Here is a 26306-nt window from a genome sequence, read left to right as displayed (position 1 = left end):
TGGGGTTTTTTTGTTTTTTTTTTTTGATTTTTTAATATATGAGACTTATTTATGCTACTTTCTTCCACACCACATGACACTTTGACACTTCACTTCCACTTTTGCAGCTTGCAGTAGTCAGTGCTTAGAATGATAACTCTGGATTCAGTTCTCCAAGACTAAATACTTTGTCATTTCCCTCAAACATCAATATAAAAAAAAAAAAAAAAAAAAAAAAAAAATCAGTAGATTTTATTATTAACCAAAATACAGAAACTCCTAAAACATTTTTGATGAGGGGGAAGATTGAAATAGTGAAGACAGAGTAACACTAGTATCTGTCACAGAGCAAATGACATCTACTACTGTATATACGACTAACACAAAATGCTTACCAGGTATATACTGCTCCAGATTTGGTAAGRGCCACGGAAAATTGGGATCCACATTCTACTTTAACCACTCCTAGGCCAGTAAGAGAATCAATCTAGGAAAATAATATCAAATGAAGTCAAAATCTAGCTGTCTTGAGATTTGTAGACCACRATATCTTAAGTATGACTTAGAGAAAAATATGAGTGGCTGTATATTTATTAACAAAAATGCACATGCAGATCATTTACGTAATTCCTCTCATTAATCTTTCTACTATTTTCTTGTTAAACATTAAAAAGAAGCTCAGAATCAGGAAACCACTGACGACCATCTGTAAGTATGTTCTTCCTCTTAGTTACTCAGTATTTGCCCCTTATTTAAATGAAGTTTAAAATATAAAACAGCTATTTTCTTATCAAGTCACATCATGCAATAAAAAAAAAATGTATCTTTTGGGATAGGCTGGTGGGCTTCAACCTTTAAGAATGAGAAGGGGGATTGCTGCATCCAGGTAATTGGGTTTCATCCTGGACTAAGAATCTAAAATTCACTGCTCAGTGATACAGTGAGGCCACTACACATTTTTCAAAACTGCAACATTGCTAATTAGTGGGTTTTTATTTATATTAGATGGCTACATGGCTTTCACTGTTAGTGCATGGAGAAATYTGAAGTAAAGCAAGCACTCAGATGAAAAAGTTTAATATAAAGCAGTACCAATGTCCCTATCTGGAAAGAAGCTATGGTTTCAGCTGTAAGAAAATTTATTACCACAAGGTAATAAGAAGAATTGTTGGGACAAACAGACTGCTTTGAGAGTCACCAAAATCAAAATGAAAGATTTTCCTGGAACTTGCAATATTTTACAACAAGAGAAAACCTCCAAGTGCAACTTTATCAATGAGCACAAAAATTCAAGACCTGTCATTTTATTCTACAAAGTTCACTCTTAGCAATAATCAGGAGAATCCAGATATCCTAAGATGGGTGGAAGTTTGCACATAACAGATCTTCAGGCTTCCCCACTAACATCAGAAATCTAAAAAATAAAACATAAAACCCAGCTCCAAATACCTTCATTGGTACTTTACAGCCATCACTGCCTCCTCTTCCAAGTTTTCCATAATCTCCGTCACCCCAGGACCACACGGTATCATCATCAGTGAGGCACAGGGTCTGTGCATCTCCACTGCCACAGGCTATGTCAATCACTCGATAGCCCTGGAGAGCTTCCACCTGAAAGGCAGTCACCTTGTTTTTTATTCACAATAAAAGATTCAGTCATTTAGTTTCACAAAACAAGACAATCCAACTTGGAAAAGGTCTTTGTGATGGTCTAGTACAGGTTTAACACCTCAGGATCAAGCAAACAAATATAAGTTAAAGACTTCCCAAACGAACAAAATGAGAAATCACTACATATTTTAAAATGAATTATTAATTGGTGAATTACTTATAACTATTTGTCTTAAAAAGAAAAGAGAAAAAAAAATTGCAAAATATGCGTTATGAAAGACTTTAATTCTGCTTACACAAATTCAGGCTCTTCGGTTGTATGGTATTTAGCAAATATGAAGGTTCATTTTCAAATAGCTTTTCAATACTTTACAGTTTTCTAGCACTTGTATCAGAGCTTGAATTTAATYCATTTTAATCTTTGAAATGCTGCCATCTAGTGAGGAAGTGTGGAATTTGCATTCATCCTGTGAAACGATACTGACCCCCACACAAATGAAAGCCTCATCCTCACCCCTATCTGAAATAAAGGACTAGAGACACTCTCATTCATCACTGAGACCAGCACAGAACTTCACATASTACAACTCATCCAGAGCTTAGCTACTCTCATACAAACCACAAGTATGAGAGAAAAAAAACAGCTAGGACAGGCTGGTARATTCGGGGGTTCTAGGAAAAAGGAATGAGAGCATCGGGATASAGATAATAAGGTCCCAAGGTAGACAAGGATCTATAATGCCTCAAAAACTAAGTWCCGAAAAAACTAAGTCAAAAATCATGTATACAAACACATACACACAGCCAGGAATGAAAGTTACTCGCTAGCAATTCAGCTCAACTTCTGTAATGTCATCCTTTTGCTACCAGACAGTCAGTGCGAAGGCAGGACAGCTTTGTGCAGTAATACTATTCTCAATTCAAACTGTCACAGCCTATTTGGCAAATTTGTTTAGCAAACAGAAATTAAATATTTAGGATAATGTTTTGATTAACTCTCCAGGATTTAATCATGAAAATTAAGTGTATAATTACTTTATCAGGAAAAAAAGTAGTTTGCAAGTGACTTTAATTAGCTATCACTGGTATTAGTTTCCTGGAAATAAACTGAGAAGAGAACTAGCGGAGAAGGAGCTCACTGTTTACTGTTGAAAATACTACAAAGAAGGAGTAGAATTACTGGGGAGAGGGCTAATTTATTTTGGATGATGAGAAATAGGCAGGCAGGGTGCATTTGAGACCCACCACTACCACAGAAGCAAGCTGGGGGTTGAAATGGTAAGCAACTGATCTATAATTGCCATGTTACAACCTGTTTTGTTTGTTGTTTGAAGTGTTAGAACCAGAAGTGGGACTAAGCCTGTACAGAATGCCAACGAAGACTTCTTACCAGTTTAGGTTTGAGCTGGTCCTCGCTGTCTCCATGCCCAAGACGCCCGTACCTTCCCTTTCCCCACGTGTAGAGGTCTCCTGCAGCAGTAATGCAGGCGCTGTGCGCTCCCCCAGCTGCTATATCCACCACTTCTATGCCTCTCAGAGACTCAATTACACGAGGACGATCACAAGGGCTGAAATGGAAAGACTCGTTTGAACAGAAGCTTCAAAATACAGCATTCATTTTCAGCAGCATATGGAGAGTGTATTTTAAAATGAAGCTAAGGACACTTCAAAGAACTAAGTACTTACTTTTTGTCCCAGCTTAAGATCTTGAAGTTTAGGTCTAAGTAGTCATTTAGAAGTATTTATCTACAAGGAAATCTTCAAGTACTTACCATATATTACACTACAGTCTTAAAGGTAAACTGAAACTAATAAAGTCCTTCCAAATCAAAGCTAAACATTTGTCCTTGAAATTCTGTCCTACTTAGCTGTCCTACTTCACTGAAATTTCTAGTATAAAAGTCACTTTATCCTCCATRTAAACTTCAGCGTTCCTCTTTCTTTTTGCATGGGAACACTGCTGCCAAACAGTGCAACAAAAAACTGAACCTTTCTTTTAATTTGGGCAACAGTGAATATGGGCATCAGGAAGAGAATGGCAGTTTCGCTCCCTAAAGTGCTTTGAAATTCTGAAGAGCTACAAGACGGATCTTAAATGAAATCCAGCACACCTTAGATAGCAAATGACTTGATGTGAAAAATAGTTTGTGTTTCTCCATTTTAAATATGTTCATCTCCGTATCACCATGGAATGCTGGCTTGTATTTACAAGCAGGACTTGCACACGGCTTCAAATACATAGCATTTATAATAAATGCCTACCAATAGTTTTAAAAATAACATTGCAAAATGTTACCTTCTGTTTCCATGACCAAGTTTGCCATCTTCTGCCTCACCCCAAGAATAAACCTCTCCCTCAGACGACAATGCCAAACAGTGCTTTCCTCCCGAGTTCACTGCAACTTTCTTTATAAACACATGTTGAATGGATTCCAGTAAAGTTGGAGTAGAAACTGACTCTGTTCCTCCAATTCCAAGCCTTCCACCTGCTCCATATCCAGTGGCATACAGCTTTGTAAAAGAATAAAAAAAGAATAAAATGTAATAGTTTGTCTTTTGAATAAGAACATTCGCCACAGCTATACAGAASATTTCTTAATGTTTACTAGAATAAAACTACATGTAATGCCCCAAAAGAGTTCCTTACATGCCTCTCTATGTCCTGAGAATTTAGCAATATGTTTATTAATAGCAAGAGTGTTTCTTTTTCAAATTAAAAGTAGCTTTGTTTCAGGATTTAGTATGAGCTGGCAATGTCACTGCATATTCTATAAGGAAGTTCTTTAKCACGTAAAAAGGAGAAGAGGAAGCTGTGTTTTCATTTTGGTATTCACAGTGCTSTAGAAGATACAACAATTTAAAGAGAAAGGCAAAGCAACCTTAGTGGTAACATTCTTCATTAGCTCAACTAACATGGATGGAAAAAGCAGACAGCCTTTGGGCAATTTAAGTTCTTCAAATTTGAAGCAGGATATATTACCTCTGTTTGAAAGAAGACGACATGAATTTCAGTACTTCACAWGACAGGAGTGAAAATAAGGCTACCTTCAAACCATGAAGCCATGAGCTATCACTATGTGTTTTATTTCAAAAATATCATGTMAAAGTACTGAGGCGCCTCAACTTTGTGTAGTGACTTTATAAAATCATCATCACCTGTAGGTCTCACACAAATAAACTATTCTAGCGTTATGTGGAAACGGRTAACAACACAGTGGCTTCATCCCCTTCCATTCCATACAGTTAAGTGGCCCTTCACTCGCTTTTTCTCTATCCTAAWGTAACTTGTCTCACCACAGTTGTGTTGAACGATGCCATTAAACTCYGTCACCCTTTTCTGAAACATTAACAAGGACGATACTGACTGCTGAGAACACAGAGTACCTCACCACACGAGTGTAATTAAATAAGCTCTAGCTTAAATTCTTGATCACATCCTTACAGCAAAGCTGGCAGCCATATCAAACTGCGAAATTTGTTAGTATTCCCCACCCTCCATTCTACRAAGCCTCCTCACAGTGCTCCGTGTCACTGATGATTAAAGCGTCTACGAACTAGATCCTGCAATTTCTAAATTACACTTTTAGCCAACCTAGGACAATCTTAGATTCCAATTATAGCTCCCTCTTCTGAAGGTGACAGAATCATCTTCACTTTTTCCTCTCTCTCCTGTTTTATAGGATAGTGCAAATACATATTACTTGCATCCTGCTCTCTTTTTGAAAATTTGATCACAAGTTTAGATTGCAATCTAAAACATGCATGCATGGTTTCATGYACCTAGCAATGCTTTAGCACACTAGACGCCTAGATTGCAATGGCAGAGCAGTACCCTTTTATCTGGCTGCACAAGTTATGCACGTTACTTTTGACTCAGCCAAACCCATTCTGCTTAACATTTGTTAGACAAATAAACAATCATTTATTGTATCCTTACTTTCCCATCAGCAGTCACTGCAAACAGAGTCTGTTCGCCACCGATCAACTGCACTGGTCTAAGGGTAGCAAGAGCTTCGCAAGGGGTTGGAACTTTGACTTTCGCCCCCTCGATGCCTCCAAGTTGTCCCCGGTGATTGTGACCCCAACCATAAATAGTTCCACTGCCTCCAGCTGAAAGTGTCCAATCATCTGGGCGTCTACAGAAAATTCAAAATAAGGAAACAAAATTGCTGAAGAACTTTTAGAAACAGCAAGTTGCCAATAAATAAATAAATAAATAAATAAGGACCAGTTTATCACGATACAACAATGAAAGGTCACAAGATCAAACCAGTGACAGCAGAAAAAAATAACCTGTTCATCCACTGGACAAGCTGTTCATCCTGTTCTCTCTTAAAGACATCATGGCTCTCATGAAGAGCATCCATATTTTCATTATCTGCCATTAATTCTCGGATTTTCTTTGCTACCTGTAAAATATTTTAGATTTAAAACCATTATTCAAACGACCAATTTTTCCTACCACAATTGGCACAAAACGCTTTAAAACTCAGCAGAATTTTTACTTTAATGGAACACTTTCATATGCTCCGTGAAACAGTTCAAATATTTCTGYACTACCTCATCAAGGAAAAGGCGAGGTAACGGGCTCCTTTTATCAAGGGCCACTGCAACCCTCGAAGCCATGCAGTATCTTCTGAACCAGGCCCATTTGTGTGTCTCTGCACAGCAAGGGAGGGTGTCCAGCTCTAGATCACAAGCAAGAGCCACAAGTACCTACAAACAAACAAAAAGACATTCTAGAGAACACAGTTTAAAAGAAAATAAATATATATATATAAAAAATAGCGTAGGGCAAATATATACATATTATATATAAAATAGCGTAGGGCCATCTTCACTTACTCTCACTAATGACACAGCATCAAGTGTACCCAGTATCTCTCCTCTTCCAACTCAGCAATAATCATAAACCACTGTGAAAACCACCTCCTAGGAATAATTATCTTTTAAAATTACCGTTTATATACCAAATACCATACACTTCAATTTTTATCCTTCCATTTTTAACCTAAGTCTYTTTCCTCAAATCAATTAATTACTCAATTCATTTACTGGCAATTAATCAATTTACTGTCCTAACAGTGAACAATGGGTCTCTTCTTTCTGTAAGACCTTTTACATCTTATAAAAATTTATTTCCCTTATAGTAGACACATCCAGTTCCTTTAATTTCTAATTAATAGGGCATGCCTTTTAGACCTTTATTTTCTTACTGCTCTTCTTTAGATTTCYTCAAAGAATTTACAAACAAACTGAAGTACAGGCTTCAAAATTGATCCATTCGAGGAGGACAATCCAAAAATCAATTGTCAAGAAAGCAACTTAAACTGTACTTCTGAGGTGTTTTCTCAACTACTTACTACCACCTAGTTATGTAGTCCTCATCATGTATTTGTACATTTGATTCTTTTCTTTTWAAAAGTCCTATTTTGAATTTGTCTTTATTGAATTTAGTCTTACTATTTTCAGACCAATTCTTCTATTAATTCAAAATCCCTCAATACATTCTTAACAAGAAGTTTCTGACAGCATAACAGGTCTTAGGTGAAAACAAAGAAACAAACAAAAAATTCCAAAAGTTCTACAGTATTCAACTATTTATGGTTTGAATTCTCCTACCTTGAAGAAAGGGCTGTGAAGCAATTGTTTGCCACCTCTCACAATGGGATCTTCATAGTCAAACTGTCGCTGCAGAGCCTCTGGAAGGCCTTTAACTAAAGCAGCTAAAGCACTGCCTGTGAAACTCTAGAGAAACCACAAAAACCAAGAAAATAGTGAGCACACTTAACATACATTAAGAAAAGCAACTTATTTATATGACTGTGTCAAAATATTAACAACTAACTGTAGTTTTGGAATTTATGTGAACTATAATTTCCATCCTGTTCCTCATACAATTTTTTTTCCTATTGCTTTTTGGTAATTCCAGAAAAGCCAATTGCAAAGACACAGAATCTAAATTAGTTTTTCTTCCTAAAACAAAGTCTCTTTATAGACCTGAAGACGACTTATGGAAAAAAGCTGGCCATTTGGCCATTTGCATGTTTGCTATTTCGTAGTTAAAAGTGAAAGACTTATACACCAAGGTAAACATTTTTAATGCTTTATGTAAGCCTGAACRTGAAAAAGTGTTAGCAAAAAGCATYGCTGCCTTCTTACCAAGGCTCGTGTTTCTCCATCATTATCCCCCAGAATCCGGTTGATGTTAATTGATTGGCCAAACTCTGTTGTGAGCAGCTTCCGTAGTCTTTGCAAGGCCCACATTCTGTGGCCAGCAGCTAAGGAAAACATAAGTGCACAAAAGGAAACATAAGTGCACCCAAAACAAGCAAATCAAAAAAAAGCTGGTGCTCTGAACAATCGTTTAACTTCAATCAAATGGACTTTTATTTAAGACTGCACCTACCTAAGGCGCTCAGTTGAGCGCATGCTGCAAGAGAAGCTGCCAAGCGAGGAACTATGCTCCTGTTGGAAGCAAAATTTAAGCGAAAATCCAACAAACATGTAACCAAATCCATTGAGGGACACGAAAGAATGCAACGATCTGACAGAAGGTCTTTAGGGCCTGCAAGAAACAAAAACCAGAAACAGAGAGAAAGGTGAGGAAAAAAATCACCTTAGACTGAAATAAGGATCAAACACAGGCAGGATTCATCTGAACAAGTATAATAATTTAGAGAAACACTCTGTATGTGACTTAGTTCATACTAGCTCCTTTTGAAGGGATGGAAACAGGCACTTGCATAACACAATTCAACATACTCCAAAACAGATACCTAATATATTTCAAAAAAAAAAAAAAAAAAAAAGGAAAAACAACACAGCTGAACTTTGCCACAGAAGTAACCTTTTTATTGATGGAGAAGCAGACTAAATAGGTTGAATAAGCTGCATGAAACTAAATCAAAGGCATCTTACATAAACCCCACAAAATGAATACTTTCAATGAAAACTGCTTTAAATGTCCATACAACAGAACATTTCTATCTCCTCCCTTTGTGCGCACCTTTCAAGGTTCTTTCTTGAAAGTGCTTACTAAGTATGAATGAAAATGTTTTCCACATATTCACTTGGAGTAATTCAACTCTGGCATGTAAATCTAGATCATGCAATAAATGTAACTTATTTTATGTTGTAAACATAMAATATTTCTTATTTTATGTTGTAAACATAAATGTAACTGTAAAAGAGAAGTACATCCACTCTCTCTCTCTCTCCTCCCTAAAAATGACATATGAAACATACCTGCAGCTGGCATGATGGGGTACACAGTGAAACGCCATCCCCACCCATTCACAGAGCCATCACTGATGAACTTCCACTTTAACTCGTCCCCTGGAATTCGCAGCTCACTGGACCAATCTGACCACTCACGACCTGTTACAGCAGGTGACAGGAATGCAGTCATTTATCCTGACTGAGGTTTATTGGGACCACTCAACAGCAACTTCCCTTTGTTTATGGCTATATATTACAAACATCACATAACTGCATTCAAGAAAAAAATTATACAAAACATCTGAAATCAACTATGAAGTACCTACAATCTAAGAGAAATTATGATATTATTATGTTGGGCAAATTTAATCCTTAATAAAGGTTAATTAGCACTAGTAACAGACATCTTTAGCAGCTTTAATGCTATAAAAAGACGCTGAAAAGATCTAACTAAAATCCACTGTCCTATTTCAAATGCTCTCATAATATTATGAAGCCAGTATCAACATACAGATGACTTTTAGCTGTAAGGATTCTTCCAACAAAGAATCTGATCAGAAATAGCTAATCCAAAACAGTTTGGGGAAAAAAGGGCGAAGAGCAAGAGCCCATGACACGACTTTTATTTGACAGAAAGAGTCAGCAAAGGCAGTAAAAATTGTCCTGACTATGGATTTTTTTATTTCCAAAATTAAGAACTCAAGGAAAAAAAGTCACCCAATCTTTTCTCAGTTGTTTCAATGTGTTAATAAATACTGTATTTATACAGCAATTCACACATAGTGGCTTTGGTGCTAGACGTTCACATTTTGCACTCTAATTGCTCCTAGGAAGAGCCCATGAACATGTATTTCTGAAAGATTCTGTTGTAGCCACAGACTTCAAGTTTATTCTTCCATGTGTGCAACAAGACTGCGTGTGTTTACAGTTTAAAACAGAACATCAATTTATATATTTATTTCTCTTCTTCACTGACATATCTCTCACACCGTAAGTCAAAATACATTCTTAGGTGCACTTTGTCGGGCATTTAAGTCACAGGAGACACTTTTGGGAAGCCCTAATTCCTGTCACCTGATCGCACGGAGACGATTCTGTTGACGCCATCCATGATGGTGAGCGGGTCGTGGCGCCGCTCCGTGGAGCACTGCCGATCAAATTCCACCCGCAGGCCTTCGGCACCTGAACACCAATAAAGAATTCACACACTTCCAAAGAGCAACCAACACCAAGAACAAACGCAGTATTTTAGAAGCCGACATGAAGCCAATGATTTGCAGGCCGTATCGTCATTAAACTAAAACATGCCCATGGTCTTATTAATGATGTTATCTGCCTGTAATGTTTTTCTCTCCAAAAAGGAATGCACTGGCAAAAGCAAATGTGATTAGGAGCTTCTATACTATAGGTAGAGCATTCCAAACTGAAGTTACAAGTTGAAATTGCAACAGAAAAACTGTCTACRTACAGTTAAGGTAAATGTCAAAAGTTACAGGTAACAGAGAGCTAAGTAATAAACAACGTACTGAAGACAGCATTGAATGAAATTGCATCATAGAAGGAAAAAACACTGTTTCCTTCAACTCAACACTAGGAGACAGGCATTCAATYAGAGGTTCAGAAAACGTCTGTCAGTCTGAGCTTTGCAACTGAACAGAAAGCACCAGAGACTGACGGTTGCAGAGAAACAATGTATGGAGAGCCCAAGAAAATGTGTCCTTTTATAGGATCAGGAAGCTGATCAGCAAGCTGAGCAAAGATTCTATGCTTGCAGGCATAGATACATACATACATAGCAACGTAGGTTTAAGATTTCTATACCTGGTATTTTAACTGTGCCACTAGTAGATGTGTCGTCAGTGTACGGATGGCTGCTTTCTACCACGACTGGTTGTGAAGAAAGGCGACCACTTTGTGAATCAGTTGCCACATCCTCTAGTTCAGTAACACAGAGCTCCAGCAGCATGTCAGCAACCTAATGGTAAAGAACACACACACACACAAATACATATATTTTATCTTTATCCAAGAATCCTAAATCTAAGACTAAACCTCACCTCTCCCAAAAAATCCTCATGCATCTAAATACCTCCATATATGACTGAATTCTATAGTACAGAGATTAGTGAAGTATTAGTGAAATGTGTAAGTATTTCATCAGCATAGAAAATATTTCATCAGCATTCATTAGAAAAATACCTGATGGGCAAAAATACAAGAAACACTGAACAATCTAAGCTACTCTAAGTTYACTGCTGCACTGAGGTATTATTTAAAATACTGATGATCTGTACCATTTTCTAGTGTAGCTGCTGGCATCCAGTACTAGGGCACTTGCTGTTGGTCAATTTTCTCCCCAAATTCCCACCCACAGATACTTGAATATAGCTAGAAACTGTGATGTATCAAATTTGAATCTTAAAAACCATCAACTATAACTAGACAGTTCACTAATGAACGTTTTTAACTAACAACAACGGACTGCACCAAACAGAGAAACCAACATTGGTGTTGAACAAACCTGACACGGAAGTTTGTAAACTAACAATCCACAGATCCAGCAAATAGGGCTCAAATAACTCAACTTCATTGAGGTACTGTTTGTCAAATCCACAAACTCAATTCATTAAGTGTCTGTTTTGATGTCTAATTGCCATGTAACAAATTCAGAACAGATTACTACCGGCATTTACAGCGAATTCCTGTACTCATACAGTATACAAATCAGTACGACCCACATTTATACTCAATTGTAACCTTCATGTTGAATAGGTTTTAGATCAAACTGCACTTCAAATACAGCAAAATGTATCAGTAAGCCAGGAATGGGAAAGGCATAATTAAAATGCAACATAAATAAAACCTGACCTGTGGGTAAGCTGTTCCCATCCCGGAGAGCACAGCTGAGAGAACATCTCTTCCCTTTTCCCCTGCTCGGTTGGAGACAGCAAGTTTCAGCAGGTCAACCATGACCCGCGTGTCATCCGGTACCAAGAGACTAGTAAACTCATCTAGGTACTGAGGTTCTGGGCCAGACACTTTGCTTTGGCTTTCCACATCCTACAAAACAAAATATAGAAATATTTGGACAGTGAAGAAATATTTCACAAAGTCTGAACAAGTTAAGCTGTCTGAAAAAGTTGAACATATAGTWGAAAATTTAGTTTGCAATTCCGGGGTGTTATGGTCCCAAACTAGCTTACTGCTAGAGGTCTAAACACGTTACATAAATTTTCAAAGGCGGTCGTTTGTAAAATGACTTTCAAAGCATAAGAACAGTACAACTGCTTTATGAACACAGCCTAAGAGCTGTAGTTCCGAGAAAGACAGTAACAGCACTACCTCTTTGGTTTTTGTCATTGTCTCTGCAATGATACTGGCAGCTCCTGGATCATCTGTGACGGGAATAAAAGGACGGGAAGAGGCAGCTGCAGCAGAGGGAGTTACAGCAGATGGTGTTACAGCATCTTCTGAAGAAACAACCTAAACAAAGCAAATAAGAACCGACCAGGGCTGCAATAAAATACTGTAAAATGTGTAAGGTAAGAGCAATCACTTTATTTGAAGGGTTTATGTTCAAAGAAAAAAAAAAAAAAAAAAAAAAAAAAAAAAAAAAAAGGCAGTAAATTTCTACAGCAGATTTAACTCCCCCTGTAGGTTTAGTTTCTATTCCATGTCCCCATCATGGGAAACCAGCCAGAAACCCCTATGCCAGCTGCTACATAAGTAACAGCACATTTTTACATACAGTAAAATGTCAGTGCCTGCAGAAAAGTCTGCAATGCAGAAGACAAGCCGTAAAAGTACATGTCAAATTTAAGGTCTGGGAAAGGAAAAGATCTCTTAGCCTTTCCTTTTTTTTCTGTTAGCTTTTCAGAATCTTTCTCCTCATTAGATGATACAATAAATTCACAGTTATGTTTCACTAAATAATTGTTAAGAATCTCTTAATCTTGACTTTTGAAGACTATTCTTGTAAGCATACTTTGGTATTTCATTACATAGTTGCTAATATTTTCAAATTAACAACCTTAAAGTCTTATCAGACATCATAATCATATTTAAATGCCATTGTAGACACTCAAAGTTCCAATTTGATTCCAGCGTAATGCTACAGTCTTTCTAAATCTGATACAGTTGAGAAATTTTACATATGTAGAGCGTCTGCCTCAATTTAAGAAAATGTCTGGGCAATTTAACCTCTAGCTCTATAAAAATAAATACTTTTTTTCTGTTTTTMATGTTAAATCACTCTGGAAAAAATCCATGTCACCCTTTACCTCTCCTCTCCTGTCCTGCCATGGGTTTGGGCTGAGCCTCTCTTCTACATCAGCAGCTAGGATGCATTCGTCTCCATTTGCAGGGCTCCCTATAGAAGCAACATCTGATGGGGGGGCTGGCGAGGAGGAGGGACATTCCACTGGTGCAATCATGCTTGCAGGCATCAACGCTCCAACAACTGCGTCCCTGAAAGAGTTTAGGTCAGATGTACATAAAGCCCAATTGTACTCCTTCCATAACTACAAAAGCAACAACAATGATAAAGCAGCATTAAGGTAGATTCATAATTGAAGCAAAGGCTTCCAAGTTCTGGTGTCTGCAATCTAGTTTATCCCCATTCTTTTTTGAGCCAGATACTGTGATTTTAGGCGCTGGTTTTACCYGAGTTTCTTTTCAGAAATTTTAGCACAAATACTCTTTTGTTCTTTACCAAGAAAAAGAGCAGCACCATGACGGGTTTTTTTTTCCCCTCTTCTCTCCACCAAGTTGACCRCTGTGCCCTCCACATCACCTGTCAAGACTTGTTTACACTCCTTTCACATGATTTACTTGAGGGCTCCTAAATAAGCTCCTACCCACAAAGCCCAAACTAGATGCTTCTTATTATAAAACCATTAACAGTATAAAGCTGGTATGAACATTGAAAGTAAATTCAAATGAAGCTAGGGCCTACCTTGAGGAGCTGAAACTTGCAAAAATCATTACCTGACACCAGAGGTACTAAGGGAGAGTAAGTCATGCCATCATTTGCTCTTTAAGATAGAAGGAAGCACACGTGCCTACCTGGCATACATGATTTGCAAGGCCATCAGTATATGGGACAACGCCTGCTGTTTGGCCACGTTCCCATCGAGCGACAACAGGATCTTAGCGAGCGAAGGGCGATTTGGCTTGGAACTGTTTGTGCCATTAATTTTGTTACTGGCAGCAGAAGAATCTGCATCTGAAGGAACACCTGGAGTGAGAAAGAGGGCAAGCTTTTTTTTTTTTTTAAATAGGCATAATGAATAACTGAAATTCTTTTATCTAATTTATTAGAAAAAATTATCAAAGGTGACTTGTAAAGCTAGCTTTAAAGGAGACTCCAAAGCTGAAGTCCCCACGATTATAATATTAAAACTAATGTTAATACTTTTCAAGAAAGACTTTCATAAAGTGTTCTAACTTCTTACTCATGAAAATTAGGATACTTAGGATATAAATATTCTGGTGATCTGCATCTACAACAAGTTTTACTTAAACAGAATTTTTCAGTTAACAAGAGTATTTATACTAAAAATATTAGTCTTTTTTAAAAAAAAAAAAAGAGAATGCATTGCCTTTTCATAAAAAAAGCTTAATTAGTAAAATCCTCAGGCATTTCATTTTTAACACAAAACATCACTTTCTGTTTTGGCTCCCTCATTCCTCATCCTTTACCTTATAAGTTAAAAGGATACACTAGTATTAAGGATTTTAGCCAGAAGCATAACACTCAGAAAGACTGCACCTTATCTCCATAAAGCCCTATGTCATATTAAAGAAAATGACTTTGGGACATTTGATAAAGCTTATAGCATTTTTATTGCCTGAAGAATAAGGGAAGTTCAAACTAACACTACTTCAGCCTTCTGCAGCTTCACTTTTTGGGAAGTTTTCCTTTAGGCAGCTTTCTTTCCTTCTGCTGTCATCAACCAYGCACACAACGAGCTTTCCAGTAGCATTAAGAAAATAATAAGTAATAATAATAGATGGGAGTGGGAGGAGGAGAGACAATAAATACTAACCAAGATAAGAAGCACCTAAAGGGTCCCTCGCTGTCTGGAAAAGCACTGGCTCATGAACAGAGGGGGTAGCCACATCCACTGTTGTCCACGCAACGCTATGGGAAGAGCCACAAGCAACCCGAGTGATTTTCTGGCCTTCCAAGCCCTGGACCAGMGTGGGCTTTCTGTTGACTGTGGTAGTTCCATTGCCTTGCTGCCCGTGGTCATTGTCACCCCAGGCATAAACCTGTCAATAAACATTTTCATGTGTCAGCTTGCTTCATTGGATGTATTTACAMTAAGAATTCCTATGGAGGAATCCATAGGAACTACTTCCTTGACAATTTTTTAAAATGATGCGCATTAAGAAAACAAATGAGCATTATTTCTATTAGCTAATGCATAAACTATTGCATAATTCATAATGTCCACAGCAAACATTTAACATTTAGTTAAAAAGATTAGTTACCCAGGAAACAGTATCAGTGCAGCTGTCCAGTGTAAGATAATTCTAGTCCTGGATGACAGCAGCAAAGCTGTCCAATTACTCTAACTGCTTCTGCATTCTAACAGTGAAAAGCAGGAACTGATTATGGGGCTAATCCACAAATCAGGCAAATACTGCAGAAGCGAGTAAGACAAGAACATTTTCAGTCCAGTAACAATACACTAAGAAACTTTAGAATCATATTTCTGCAGGAGTTTAAAAAGAAAACAGGTATAATTAGGAATTTTCTTTCTGTTTATTCAGTACTGATACAATATACTCCTCTTCCACAACAACTCAGGTTGTTTCTCTACAGACCAGGGCATGGGGGAAAGGATGAGGACAGCCCACCTACCTGCCCCGTGTCGGTAACTGCCAGGCAGTGGAGAGCACCCACAGCCACGTGCACGATCTTTTTACCTCTCAGGCCCTCCACAACTTGTGGCTTTCGCACATGCACATCAGTACCATGGCCTAGCCTGAAGTAATCGCCCTTACCCCTACAACAGACAAAAACAAAGAGAAAACTCGAGACTAAACTTTGTCACACTTTTCTTTGTTGATATAGCTTTCCAAACCAAAATCTTTATATGTCACTATCTTAATTAGACATAAACACCAGTCATTCATGAACCATGACGGTCTTCAAATCTGAATTACAAAGGCCCCAAAATGCTGGTAACTAGGACAGAAACCTCTCATAGCTTTAGCATTACTCATAACCTATAGCACAGGTAACATTTATGTCGATGTTTTCTATGTAGTGCCATTGCAGTTGCACTGGAATTCCCGTTACAGACACACCGAAACTAGAAATACACAGAGTGATTTGTTTGAGCAAACTTGGACAAGGCTTTCACCTCTAACAATAAACCTAGCAATAACTTTACTAGGACAAACCCAGCAATAACTATGGCTCTTTTCCARGTCTGCTCCCAGGGAAAAAAAAGGGGATGTTTGCAGAAAAGTGTTTTTTTCCAAATAGTTGCAAGCCTCAAAGGAGGTTTCTCAAACTTCCTTTACCCAGTCTTCTGGAACCACCACACAGGAGGTAACAAACTGTGCACTAACAATATGTCAGAGGCCAAGCTAATGTAAACACCATAAAACGTTTCTAAGAATGCAAAYGAAGAAGAAAAATGGGAGACTTCTCCCATTGTGTTTTTCAGTGATCATTCTTCAGTTTGTCAGTTCCTCAGCTCAAGAGCARCAATAAGAATTACTCAGGAAAGGTTTTGTTAGGCTGAAGATTAATGCAATATATGGCTTTATAAATATCAGCTGCATAAAGAGAGAAAACTAAAAGTACAGTTTTTCTCCTCCATTCAAATTAAGAAAGATCAGAAGCAACTCAGACTGTCTCAAGTACAGAAATGCCCACCTTGAAGAGATTAAAACTCATTTTATAATCCTATGATGTCACAAAGCAGTTACAGATTTTAGGACTAAACGTGACAATGTTAAAAAAAGCTGGGAAAGAGAGTAAGACAGAAGAATTTTGCACATTGGTCTTAAAAGACAGCCAACCCCTCCTCTCCTCTTACTCTTTATCACCTTAAACAGGAATTAAAAATGGAAGAGAGGGGGTTGTGTGCTTCCTATGGCTACTCTGAGTAACAGCAGCTCTGCTGAAAGCTTTTCACCCTTCAAGAACAGAAGAAGGGAAGTTTTAGGGATTTCCCTAAATACTATTTCACCAGTTGCTAACAAAAACATAGAAACAATAGAGACAATGAAAGCCTCCTCAGTTTTGATATACATCAAACAGGTCACGGCCTCATTACACAATGTTGGGGTAAGATCTTGGGCTAGTTAGAGCTCCAAAGTTCCTMTGTAAAAGTCAGGACTTTCTTTAAATAAAACAGAAGAGATTTTGCTTCTAAGCCCCACTACTGACAACTCAGTGGCTTGCTGAACAGCRGTGGTGCCTACCTGTCAGGGCACAGCAGAGTGCCCTGTGTTTCTAGGAGATCTCCTTCCACACCAGCTGTCTGCACCCTTTTACCTTCGTTTCTCAATCTCTGCTTTGACTGCAGGCTACACATTTCTTGCTATCATTCGCTTATTCTCGTTTTCCTACCCCGCTCCAGAGCCCTGAACTATTTTTATTATGAATGCTCCAAGGCTCCTAAAAGAGGAAATGACCTTCTCCTTTCCTGTGCTAACTCAATTAGATCCAGGCATCCTAACAGGATATTCTACAACTTCTTGCTGTAAGACACAGGGCACGACAGCAATTGAACAGATCACAGCTCATGTCGAAGARACTCCAATCTAAAAGAGAGTGAGCATAAAGGCCAGGCCCAGATGAACCTGAACAATCAGACAGCAATAAATGCAACACATAGCTGGCAATTACTTGCTCAGTAGTTTCCAGCAAATGTAACATACCATGTCCATACCACTCCTGACTTGGTCAGTGCCAAAGAGAACTGTGCTCCACACTCAATCTGACACACGCCTTGGCCATTCAGTCTCTCAATGTTCTGCGGAATGTTACAGCCTTCGCTTCCTCCTCGGCCCAGTTTTCCAAAATCGCCATCTCCCCAAGAAAACACCAAGCCTAAAAAAGACCGAATGTCAGAYAAAGACAACGATCACTGTGCTCCCACCTAATAGAAAGCTGTCAAACACAATATTCCTACCTTCATCTGTCAAAGCAAGAGTCTGAGCATCTCTGCTCCCACAAGCAACCTGAATGACTCTGTGGCCCAGAAGTACTTTAACCTAAAAAAAAAAAAAAATTTGTGTGCATTTTGTGTGCCACTGAAGCAGCCCTTGAGCCCATTTGCTCAGGGGATAGATACCAAGCCTTGTTTATTCAGAAACTAAACAGAAGACAATTCCAGTTTTACATTAAAAAAGATGCAAGGGACAGATTTCAAAACAGGATTGTTCTCCATTATTTCCAAAGAATGATTTGGGTATTTTCAAGAGATGATTTGATATTTCTGAAATAGCTTGCATGCTATTAGAGGTACATGTAATAAAACCCGGCTTAGACTGTTACAAAATAATGTCTTCATATTGCTTTAACGTTTTTAGTTTTGCTTGGGATTTATCTTATCATTTAAAATAAAAATAAAAACCAAAAACATATTTCATTGAAGACAAGAAACTTTTTTTTTTTTTTTTTTACCATCTTAGGCTTCAACTGAGTAGTATTATCTCCATGTCCCAGCCTTCCATACTCTCCAAGACCCCATGTGTACAGTTCACCACTAGAGGTAATGGCAGCACTGTGGGAACTACCACAGGCAATGTCACGGATGCGTTTGGTTTTCAAAGCTTCKATCAACCTGGGTTTATCACAGTTCCTGAAAGAAAGGAATAAAGAAAGCACTGCCGTTGTTATCAGAGAGCTGCACAAAATATCTCAAAATCCAAATCCAAAATATGGTGTAAAATTAACAGTAAACTGGGAATAAAAAGATACAATTGCATTTGATTCCAAGACATACTCTTTTGCAAATCTCTTAACTTGCATAACTTTTAATGTCCTTCAAAGCGTATGCTTTAAATAATTGGGTAATGTATGCAGCAAAATAAGAAATCGAAAATACTAAGATGATTACTCAATTAAAAAGTGTGTTTTATCAAGTGAAAATTAATAACTCTATCATAGGGTAAAACTGAGTAATTTGTTAAAATTGTTTCTCTACCCTACAAAGGGTAGTGAAACAGTGAAAAATTAGAAGACACCATTCCCTTCCTGATTCTCTCTTCGTAAGAGAGAAATTAAAACTGGAATCTACTGTTAGGTTTCTACATGAATATTGAAAACATTTACTATTCACATCATTACAGCATTTTCTAAGTTTAGGAAAGACTTTCAAGTAAAGGATTTCTAATACTGAATGTGTATCAGAGACACTACTTGCAAAATTATGCACAACCTTTGGAAAAATCTGTTCTTGTGAAATGTCCAAAGAAAAGGGCTCCAAGATACCCTTTTAGTAAGTCACAGAAAATAGCTGAGGTACTTGAACKTCAAAATAACAATGTTTCTCTAATTTGGACTTCCCTTTACACAGATGTGATATGCACCCCTCAACTTCAATTTGTTGTCAAAATAGCAACTATTCGAATCAGTTGCTTTCTAAGCATTCTGAAAAAATCTTAAACACCTATCAGAATGATCCGCAAAGATTTCCCCACAGGCTATATTCCTCGTTTTAGGATTGGTCCGTCACACACACATACACACGGAAATCCTGAAGCCATTGAAATTTTCCTCCCTATTGTCTTTCGAGAACTAGATTGTGCTTTATTGAAAGATTTGACAAATCTACTTCTAGTAGAAAGGTTTGCAAAGAACAGTCCAAAGAAAGGGCTACAAGATACTTTGCTAGATTTGCATTAGGAACTCGAAGCACTCAGAACATTTAAAAAACATGAAATTACTAAAGCTTTTCTAAAAGCAGCTCAATAAACTTCAGCTTGCAATAGTACTGAAAAATTCAATGACCAAAAAGCAGTCTGTATCATTTCWTCAGTGACATATTAAAGACTTTACCCACTAAAAATGTGTTTCCAAGTAGTATATTAAAATTCCATTGTGTGTCCTTTAAAGTGCTTGAAACAGTTATAATTGCTGTAATATAAGCTCTCATACATTTATGGAACATTCCAGGACAGACACATTTTTTTTCAACCCCATTGTATTTAAAATCCTATCACTGTTAACAGCAAGTCAGCTGTGCTATAATATACCATATTTACTCCTGCTCTCTCTTACTGAGACACAAAATTCAAATCCTTACATTCTACTGAAGTGTCCAAGTTTTCCATCATCTCCTTCACCCCAGGAAAATATTTTTCCGTCAACTGTTAATGCCATAGCATGACGGCCACCTGAAAGCATAAATTTAAATTTAGGTTTTCAAAGGCACAACAAAATCTCAGAAATCTAACACAGCTGTACTTCTACAATTTAACTGTACTAGCTTTTTAAAACAACACTCTTCCCTTTGGTTCTTTAGAGGTTTTAGTTTTGCTCTGATTTAATGAGATGCTCACAATATTCATGGGAACAGGCTTTCTGACATAACAGAAAGCAAAAAAAAGAAAAAAAAATCATTTAACTTGCAATGTTCAATGCTACAGAGAAATAAAACTCAAGAAAGCCCCACCATTTACCAATACTTAAAACTTCGGATACTTTCTTTGAATTAGGCAGAAAAGTTTTTCAGGACCATATCAACTTTAGCTTCCAGCAAGCAAGAAACTAAGTATGGTCCAAATCCATATATATTTTAATGACAACAGAACATTATATCTAGATTGACATCTGATGTAACAGACAGAAATTAGTTCCTGTACTTCTTATTAAATATACACACCGCACACACAGGTGCACCACAACACCCAAGAATTTACAAAACAGTTTCCATTTTTAATGTTATGGTCAGCTACAGAAGAAGGGCAAGGGGCAGCACCTGAGTGAACAGCCACCTTCTTTACAACGTAGTTGCTGAGAGCTGTAATCTGTCGAGGAATAGGCACAGTTCCACTAGATATTCCCAAACCCAGCCTTCCATTTGTGGCTTCTCCACAGGCATAGACTTTACCCTCCACGGTCACTAAGATGGAAAAAAAAGAGTCAGAAATGTCATTAGTGTTTGTTAACTGAAAATCTGTTTCTGCCTTTCAAAATGATCGTATGTATTTTAACCTTGAACCTTGCAAGTTGTCTTACCTGCAAAAAGACTTTTGGATCCCCCAGCTACTTGCACTACATTCAAGGCAGAAAGGGTTTCCGAAAAAGAAGGAACCTTTATCTAGAGAAAACAGGAAATGGAAATTATTATATAAGATTTTAAAACCTGCTGCYTCAAAAGGAAAGAACAATTCTGAAGGAATAAACTAGTTATATTCTGACAGCTACAGTTTTTCATGAAACTCCCCAATTATTCAGAATTATTGTCCTTCCATATACTAGTTAAAATGCACCAAGCAAAAGGCATAAACCAAGGAAAGGCAGTAAACAGGGAAATCATGATATCCACAAATTCTGAGAAAGAGTTGAAAAGATATAAACAAGAATTTTCCCTTTTAGTGTAATTTTCTTGAGGAAATCAAGGTAAGTGGTAAAAGAAAGGCCTAAGAAAAAMTGGTTAAAAGTGTTAACCAACATATTGAAATTCAGCACGCAGGAAAACAGGAGCACAACTCATTTTTTCTAAAGCTAATGCTTTAGGAACCTGTCTTAGAGATCAGCACAAGGAAAGAACATAAGCGACCTAGTTCCTCTATCTTTGATCAAGTTGCCTACATACATTAACAGAAAGCAATACTCCCTTTCAAGTGTTTTAAAATGTAGAAAAAGCATATCTGGCACACCTCTGTGACAATGGCACGTTTTAATTTATTTTTATGCAACTAAGGACTAGAAGATTTCATCATCGCAGTACGTGAGGAAAAAAAAGTCTGAAGGACATTTGAAACTCTAAAGTTTTTACTAAAATAACTGTTGTGATTGATCAACATATGCATTTAATAATAATAATAGTACTAGTTAGACACCAGAGACAGAATTATGCATGTTTGCAATACTATGATTTTTTTCTCCTCTAGAAATTTGATCTTTACAGAATTAGTTCATACTTATTGAGGTATTTGAATTTGGAAAAAGAAAAAAAATCCTCTCTTCTCTCATATAATAGTTCTACAGTTCCACCCTTTTCTACATGGAAAAGGGAGCCCTCTGTAAAATAAAGCTGTAATTTTGTCTTCAGTGTGTCTGAAGCAGAAATCAATTGAAACCTGTGCTTCAGCACTTAAGCCTTGATGATTCTCGCACACAGATGCAACATAGGATGGAGAATGTAACAATTGTTTCTTCTTGTCTCTTGAAAGACATTCTACAAACTGGGTAAYGGTATACATTTTCTTTGCACCATAATACAGAAATGCTCTTTTTTAAACATCTTTTCAGATTAATGATATCTCAAGCTGACTGAACATGCGCCATATTTCCCATGTTGCATCATATTAAAAAATTATGCATAAACACCTGCACGCAGAGCAGAAACTCCCCTCAAATTACATTAAACTGAAATCAAATTACACTAATTGTAAGATAAAAATTCAATTCCTTTCTTTTTTTTTTTTTCTTTTTCTGATTATTGAACCAGTTCTAATTACAGAGAATACATGGTAACTCTTTCTATTAAATACATGTAGCAGGCATCTACAATGTCCTAGCATGAAAAAGCCATCCAATCTATTCCTGATAGATATTGATAGTAAATTTTAAAATTCCACTTAAATTTTAGTTAACACTGAGTTGCATGAGACTTAAGTTTTATCATTAGATACTTCTGTTTGATACTTAAACTAACTTACCTTAGAACCTTTCAATCCTCCTAATTGATCTTTGTCATTTAGTCCCCAAACAAAAACTTTGGTTCTTATTGTAGCTGCCGATTCCAGCCCAGCTGCCTTCTTTCTAACAAGACTGAGGACATTGAGAAAACACAAAGTCAGTTGAGCAACCTACATGCTACAGCACTTTATCTACTGATTTTACATATTAKAACACTGTTTTGGTACCTAAATTACAATCACCACAGCTAAACAGTGGCCGTGGCAAATAAAAACAAAACAAAAAAGCGGAATCTTCATACTCCGCAAAGCAGTAGCAACACACAAGACATGCCACATTTCAACGATCAGTAGGTATATCAAGTTTTCACTTTTTTTACGATCCCARCTATGCTGGGGAACCAACTATTGTACAAGATGGATACCTATTTCATGTAATAATCATAGAACTAGAGGAAACAGCTACAAACTGCAGCACCAAAAAAGTTCCACAGGAACTTAAGCAAAAATTTCTTAACAGTGAGGGTGCCAGAGCCCTGGCACAGGCTGCCCAGAGAGGCTGTGGAGTCTCCTTCTCTTGAGATCTTCAAAACCTGCTTGGACGCAGCCCTGTGCCCCGTGCTCTGGGTGTCCCTGCTGGAGCAGGGGGTTGGACTAGATGGACYAGAGGTCCCTTCCAACCAGAAGGATTCTATGATTCTAAGAATGATATCAAATACCAACAAACAACCTAACTACCTGAACGACTAAGATGCTGACTACTTTTCTGCCACTCAATTCAATTGTTTAAGTTGCATTGCTTCTAAGTAATCTGCTGATCAGAGCATAAAGGCACTAAGGATTTTTACAGGACTTCCCTGCTCCCTATAATTACCTACCTCCCAGTGTTAGCTTTATCATCATCCTCTTCCTCATTATCAGAGGCAAGGAAAGGGACTGCAGCCAAATCTTCATCCTCTGCACGTATGCGTCCCAGTATGCTGAGGCCGTGTATTTTGCAATCAATCCCAGAGCTCCTGCACTGTTTGATTGCAATCTCAATATATCTGTGGTACTAAGAAAGAGAAAATTACAAGGCCATCGTTTGAATCCTATATAACTTCAGGAAACAAATAAAAGGCAATTTTTGCTTGGCTTTTTTGTCACCTTTAAAAAAAATGAAGTTGCTACTTAAGATGTCCAGCTTTTCAACTCTGTATGGTTTGTACTATGGCCTCACACATCTGAGAATGATCTCACTTCTAATCTTCTGAAAGATACTATGCACATGTCCTTTGAGTTACTAAAGATTAATATATATACTGTTTGAAATAGGGTTTGTTACTCCTTAAAATTATTCCCAGATTTAAGTTCACACAGATTTCCAGTTGCTTCTTAGGTATATTCAGTTTTAATCAAAAAGCTATACTGTGTTTATTATTAAGACTACTACAGAACAGCCCCAAGACCATGGCAATATTTATCAAGACAGTTAACTTTAATCAACTGCCAAAAATACTGCTTATGAAAGGAAAAGTAAATTACAATAATTTCATAATCATAAGGCTGCTTCTGATCCACCTCTTGCAGCAAAATATTTTTGTGCTGCACGCAAAACTTCTCACACAAACTTCACTTACCTCTGTACAATCACTGAGAAGAGGCACTGTGGTGTCTGTAGGATTTATATTGATTGTCTTTAGCTCTATAAGGTTATTTAAGGAATTTCCTCCTAGAAAGCAAAACATGGAAAGGAAAACATTTTAAAATATAGAGTTTGTGTCATAAACAGACACKGTGTATTTTAAATTGATGACTATGTTATCTTGTCAGACAAAGGCCTACTGTTTGATGCAGAAGATGATTTTTAGACTCCTCAAGAGTACATTCACATACCTGAAACCACAACTAAAGAGGGCATGTAACTGCTGTCTGCAGGATCAACTATCATCTTTAATCTGTGAACGAGAACATCTGGAAAAATCTCCAAGCGAATCCAGTGCTGTGGAAAAGACAATGAATTTCATTTTTCGATGTTTTAGTTTTGTGAGGATCATTCCGTTGTTATCAAGAACACAATATCTGTCATTGAGAATGCTACAGAATACCTGCAATGCATGGGATGTAGCGAAAGAACAATGATCTTGCCAAGTTCTGACTTGTGCAAGAGAAAGAGCTGCAGGAAATAACCGACTTCACTCAAGAACAATACAACAGATAGGACCGTTTTTACTATTCACAGTTTTTATGACATTTTTATGTTACACATAGACAACAATCAACCCTACCAACAAGTTAAGTTGCTTAATCTCTTAAGAAAAAAACCACAACCCTCAAAACATGCCATAGTAAACAAAAGGTCTGGTTTGAGGTTACCTTTCCTTGCGAGCCAGAAGACTGCCAGCACTGTTCACTGCCGTCAATAAGACGGGAAGCCTGATTCACTGAAGAGGAGACGTTCAAGTTTTTCACTATTCGTGACCAATCATCCAGCAACATTCCTCGCTGGCTGCTGTGCCGTCTCTTCAGCTGCTTTCCAGAACGTCCACAAAACACTGGAGACTGACCTATTCAGTTAAACACAATATTAAGCATGAACCTCAAGGAAAATTGCTTTTGTTAACCTCCTTTGCCATGTGAAACAAAATAAAACAAGTCCTCGCAGTGAGGAGGAGGGGGGCGGCCTCTTTTCAGTGRTGGACAGTGGTAGGACTAGAGGAAATGGCTTCAAACTGAAGCATCGGAAGTTCCACAGGAACTTAAGGAAGCATTTCTTCACTGTGCGGGTGACAAAGCACTGGAACAGGCTGCCCAGAGAGGTTGTGGAGTCTCCTTCTTTGGAGATCTTTAAAACCCGCTTGGATGCAGCCCTGTGCCACGTGCTAAGGTGACCCTGTGTGAGCAGGGGGGTTGGACTTGATGACTTCTGAGGTCCCTTCCAACCTTCGGCATTCTATGATTCTAAGTCCTGAAKATACCTCTAAGGGAGTTGCAAAGCAGAACACAGCTGGAAGCATGTCACATAGATCTGGCAACATTACTCCTCCTTACACAGCATAACTTTTAATTTATTCCCTTATTTAATCCCTTTGCAAATATCATCTTCGGATTGATTTTTAGACAGGCGGAGAAAAATTTAGAGGTAAGAGTTGAACGAGAGGATGCAGAAAAAGGAGAAGTCCTCTGAGAGGTTTCCCTTCCTTGTCACACCTCTTGAGTCTCCAGATCCTGGAGGCTATAAGGCAGTAACCTCCACACACTACCAGGCAAAACTGCTCAAGACCAAGTAAGGACCACACGGGAATCTTTGGCATTCCAAGCTGGGCCTGTAGTCATGATCAACTGATTTACCTCCATTTAAATGGACRTCAAAGAGCAGGAAGACCAAGGAATTACAGCATTTTATTCTTAGTGTGACTCAAAATTCAGGTATAAGGAGTTATTTTACTTCTTTTTTTTTCTCTTTTTTAATTACTCAATGCTGATCAGCAGTCTATAAAGAAACCTAAGACTTTAAGTTTTGGTGCAGTTCACTGCAACTGCAACAACTATGTTCTGTCAAAAATACTTCACTGCCTAGTCTGAAAATTAATTTTACTATGGTAAGCAGCTACATTTTAAGACTATTTTAAACATGAACATATTTTTAATTCATGCAGGAAAGTCTAAATTCTGAA

The 26306-nt window shown here is 37.6% G+C and overlaps 1 protein-coding gene across 1 annotated transcript in view; it reads right to left on the bottom strand.

The window, feature by feature from the left end:
* The window catches only part of LOC112943125 (E3 ubiquitin-protein ligase HERC2), a 102007-nt gene that overhangs the window by 16599 nt on the left and 59102 nt on the right, over positions 1-26306 (bottom strand). Inside the window, exons 52-81 of the mRNA XM_026034241.1 lie at positions 25006-25196; positions 24526-24631; positions 24270-24361; positions 23529-23704; positions 22672-22783; positions 21023-21104; positions 20763-20906; positions 20088-20178; positions 18464-18641; positions 17970-18051; positions 17716-17887; positions 15680-15824; positions 14859-15084; positions 13876-14047; positions 13092-13278; positions 12154-12294; positions 11680-11871; positions 10633-10786; positions 9886-9993; positions 8839-8970; positions 8000-8158; positions 7753-7871; positions 7213-7338; positions 6151-6306; positions 5884-5999; positions 5528-5726; positions 3887-4101; positions 2981-3158; positions 1429-1590; positions 375-466 (exon numbers count right to left, since the gene is read on the bottom strand). Of these exons, the coding sequence (XP_025890026.1) occupies positions 375-466; positions 1429-1590; positions 2981-3158; positions 3887-4101; positions 5528-5726; positions 5884-5999; positions 6151-6306; positions 7213-7338; positions 7753-7871; positions 8000-8158; positions 8839-8970; positions 9886-9993; positions 10633-10786; positions 11680-11871; positions 12154-12294; positions 13092-13278; positions 13876-14047; positions 14859-15084; positions 15680-15824; positions 17716-17887; positions 17970-18051; positions 18464-18641; positions 20088-20178; positions 20763-20906; positions 21023-21104; positions 22672-22783; positions 23529-23704; positions 24270-24361; positions 24526-24631; positions 25006-25196 (4405 nt within the window). The remainder of the gene's footprint in view (positions 1-374; positions 467-1428; positions 1591-2980; positions 3159-3886; positions 4102-5527; positions 5727-5883; positions 6000-6150; positions 6307-7212; positions 7339-7752; positions 7872-7999; positions 8159-8838; positions 8971-9885; positions 9994-10632; positions 10787-11679; positions 11872-12153; positions 12295-13091; positions 13279-13875; positions 14048-14858; positions 15085-15679; positions 15825-17715; positions 17888-17969; positions 18052-18463; positions 18642-20087; positions 20179-20762; positions 20907-21022; positions 21105-22671; positions 22784-23528; positions 23705-24269; positions 24362-24525; positions 24632-25005; positions 25197-26306) is intronic.

Source organism: Nothoprocta perdicaria, unplaced genomic scaffold, assembly GCF_003342845.1.
Source record: "Nothoprocta perdicaria isolate Ctin4 unplaced genomic scaffold, notPer1 scaffold_140, whole genome shotgun sequence".
NCBI lineage: Eukaryota > Metazoa > Chordata > Aves > Tinamiformes > Tinamidae > Nothoprocta > Nothoprocta perdicaria.
Note: the sequence above shows the minus strand (reverse complement) of the source record. Positions and strands in the feature narration are given on the sequence as shown.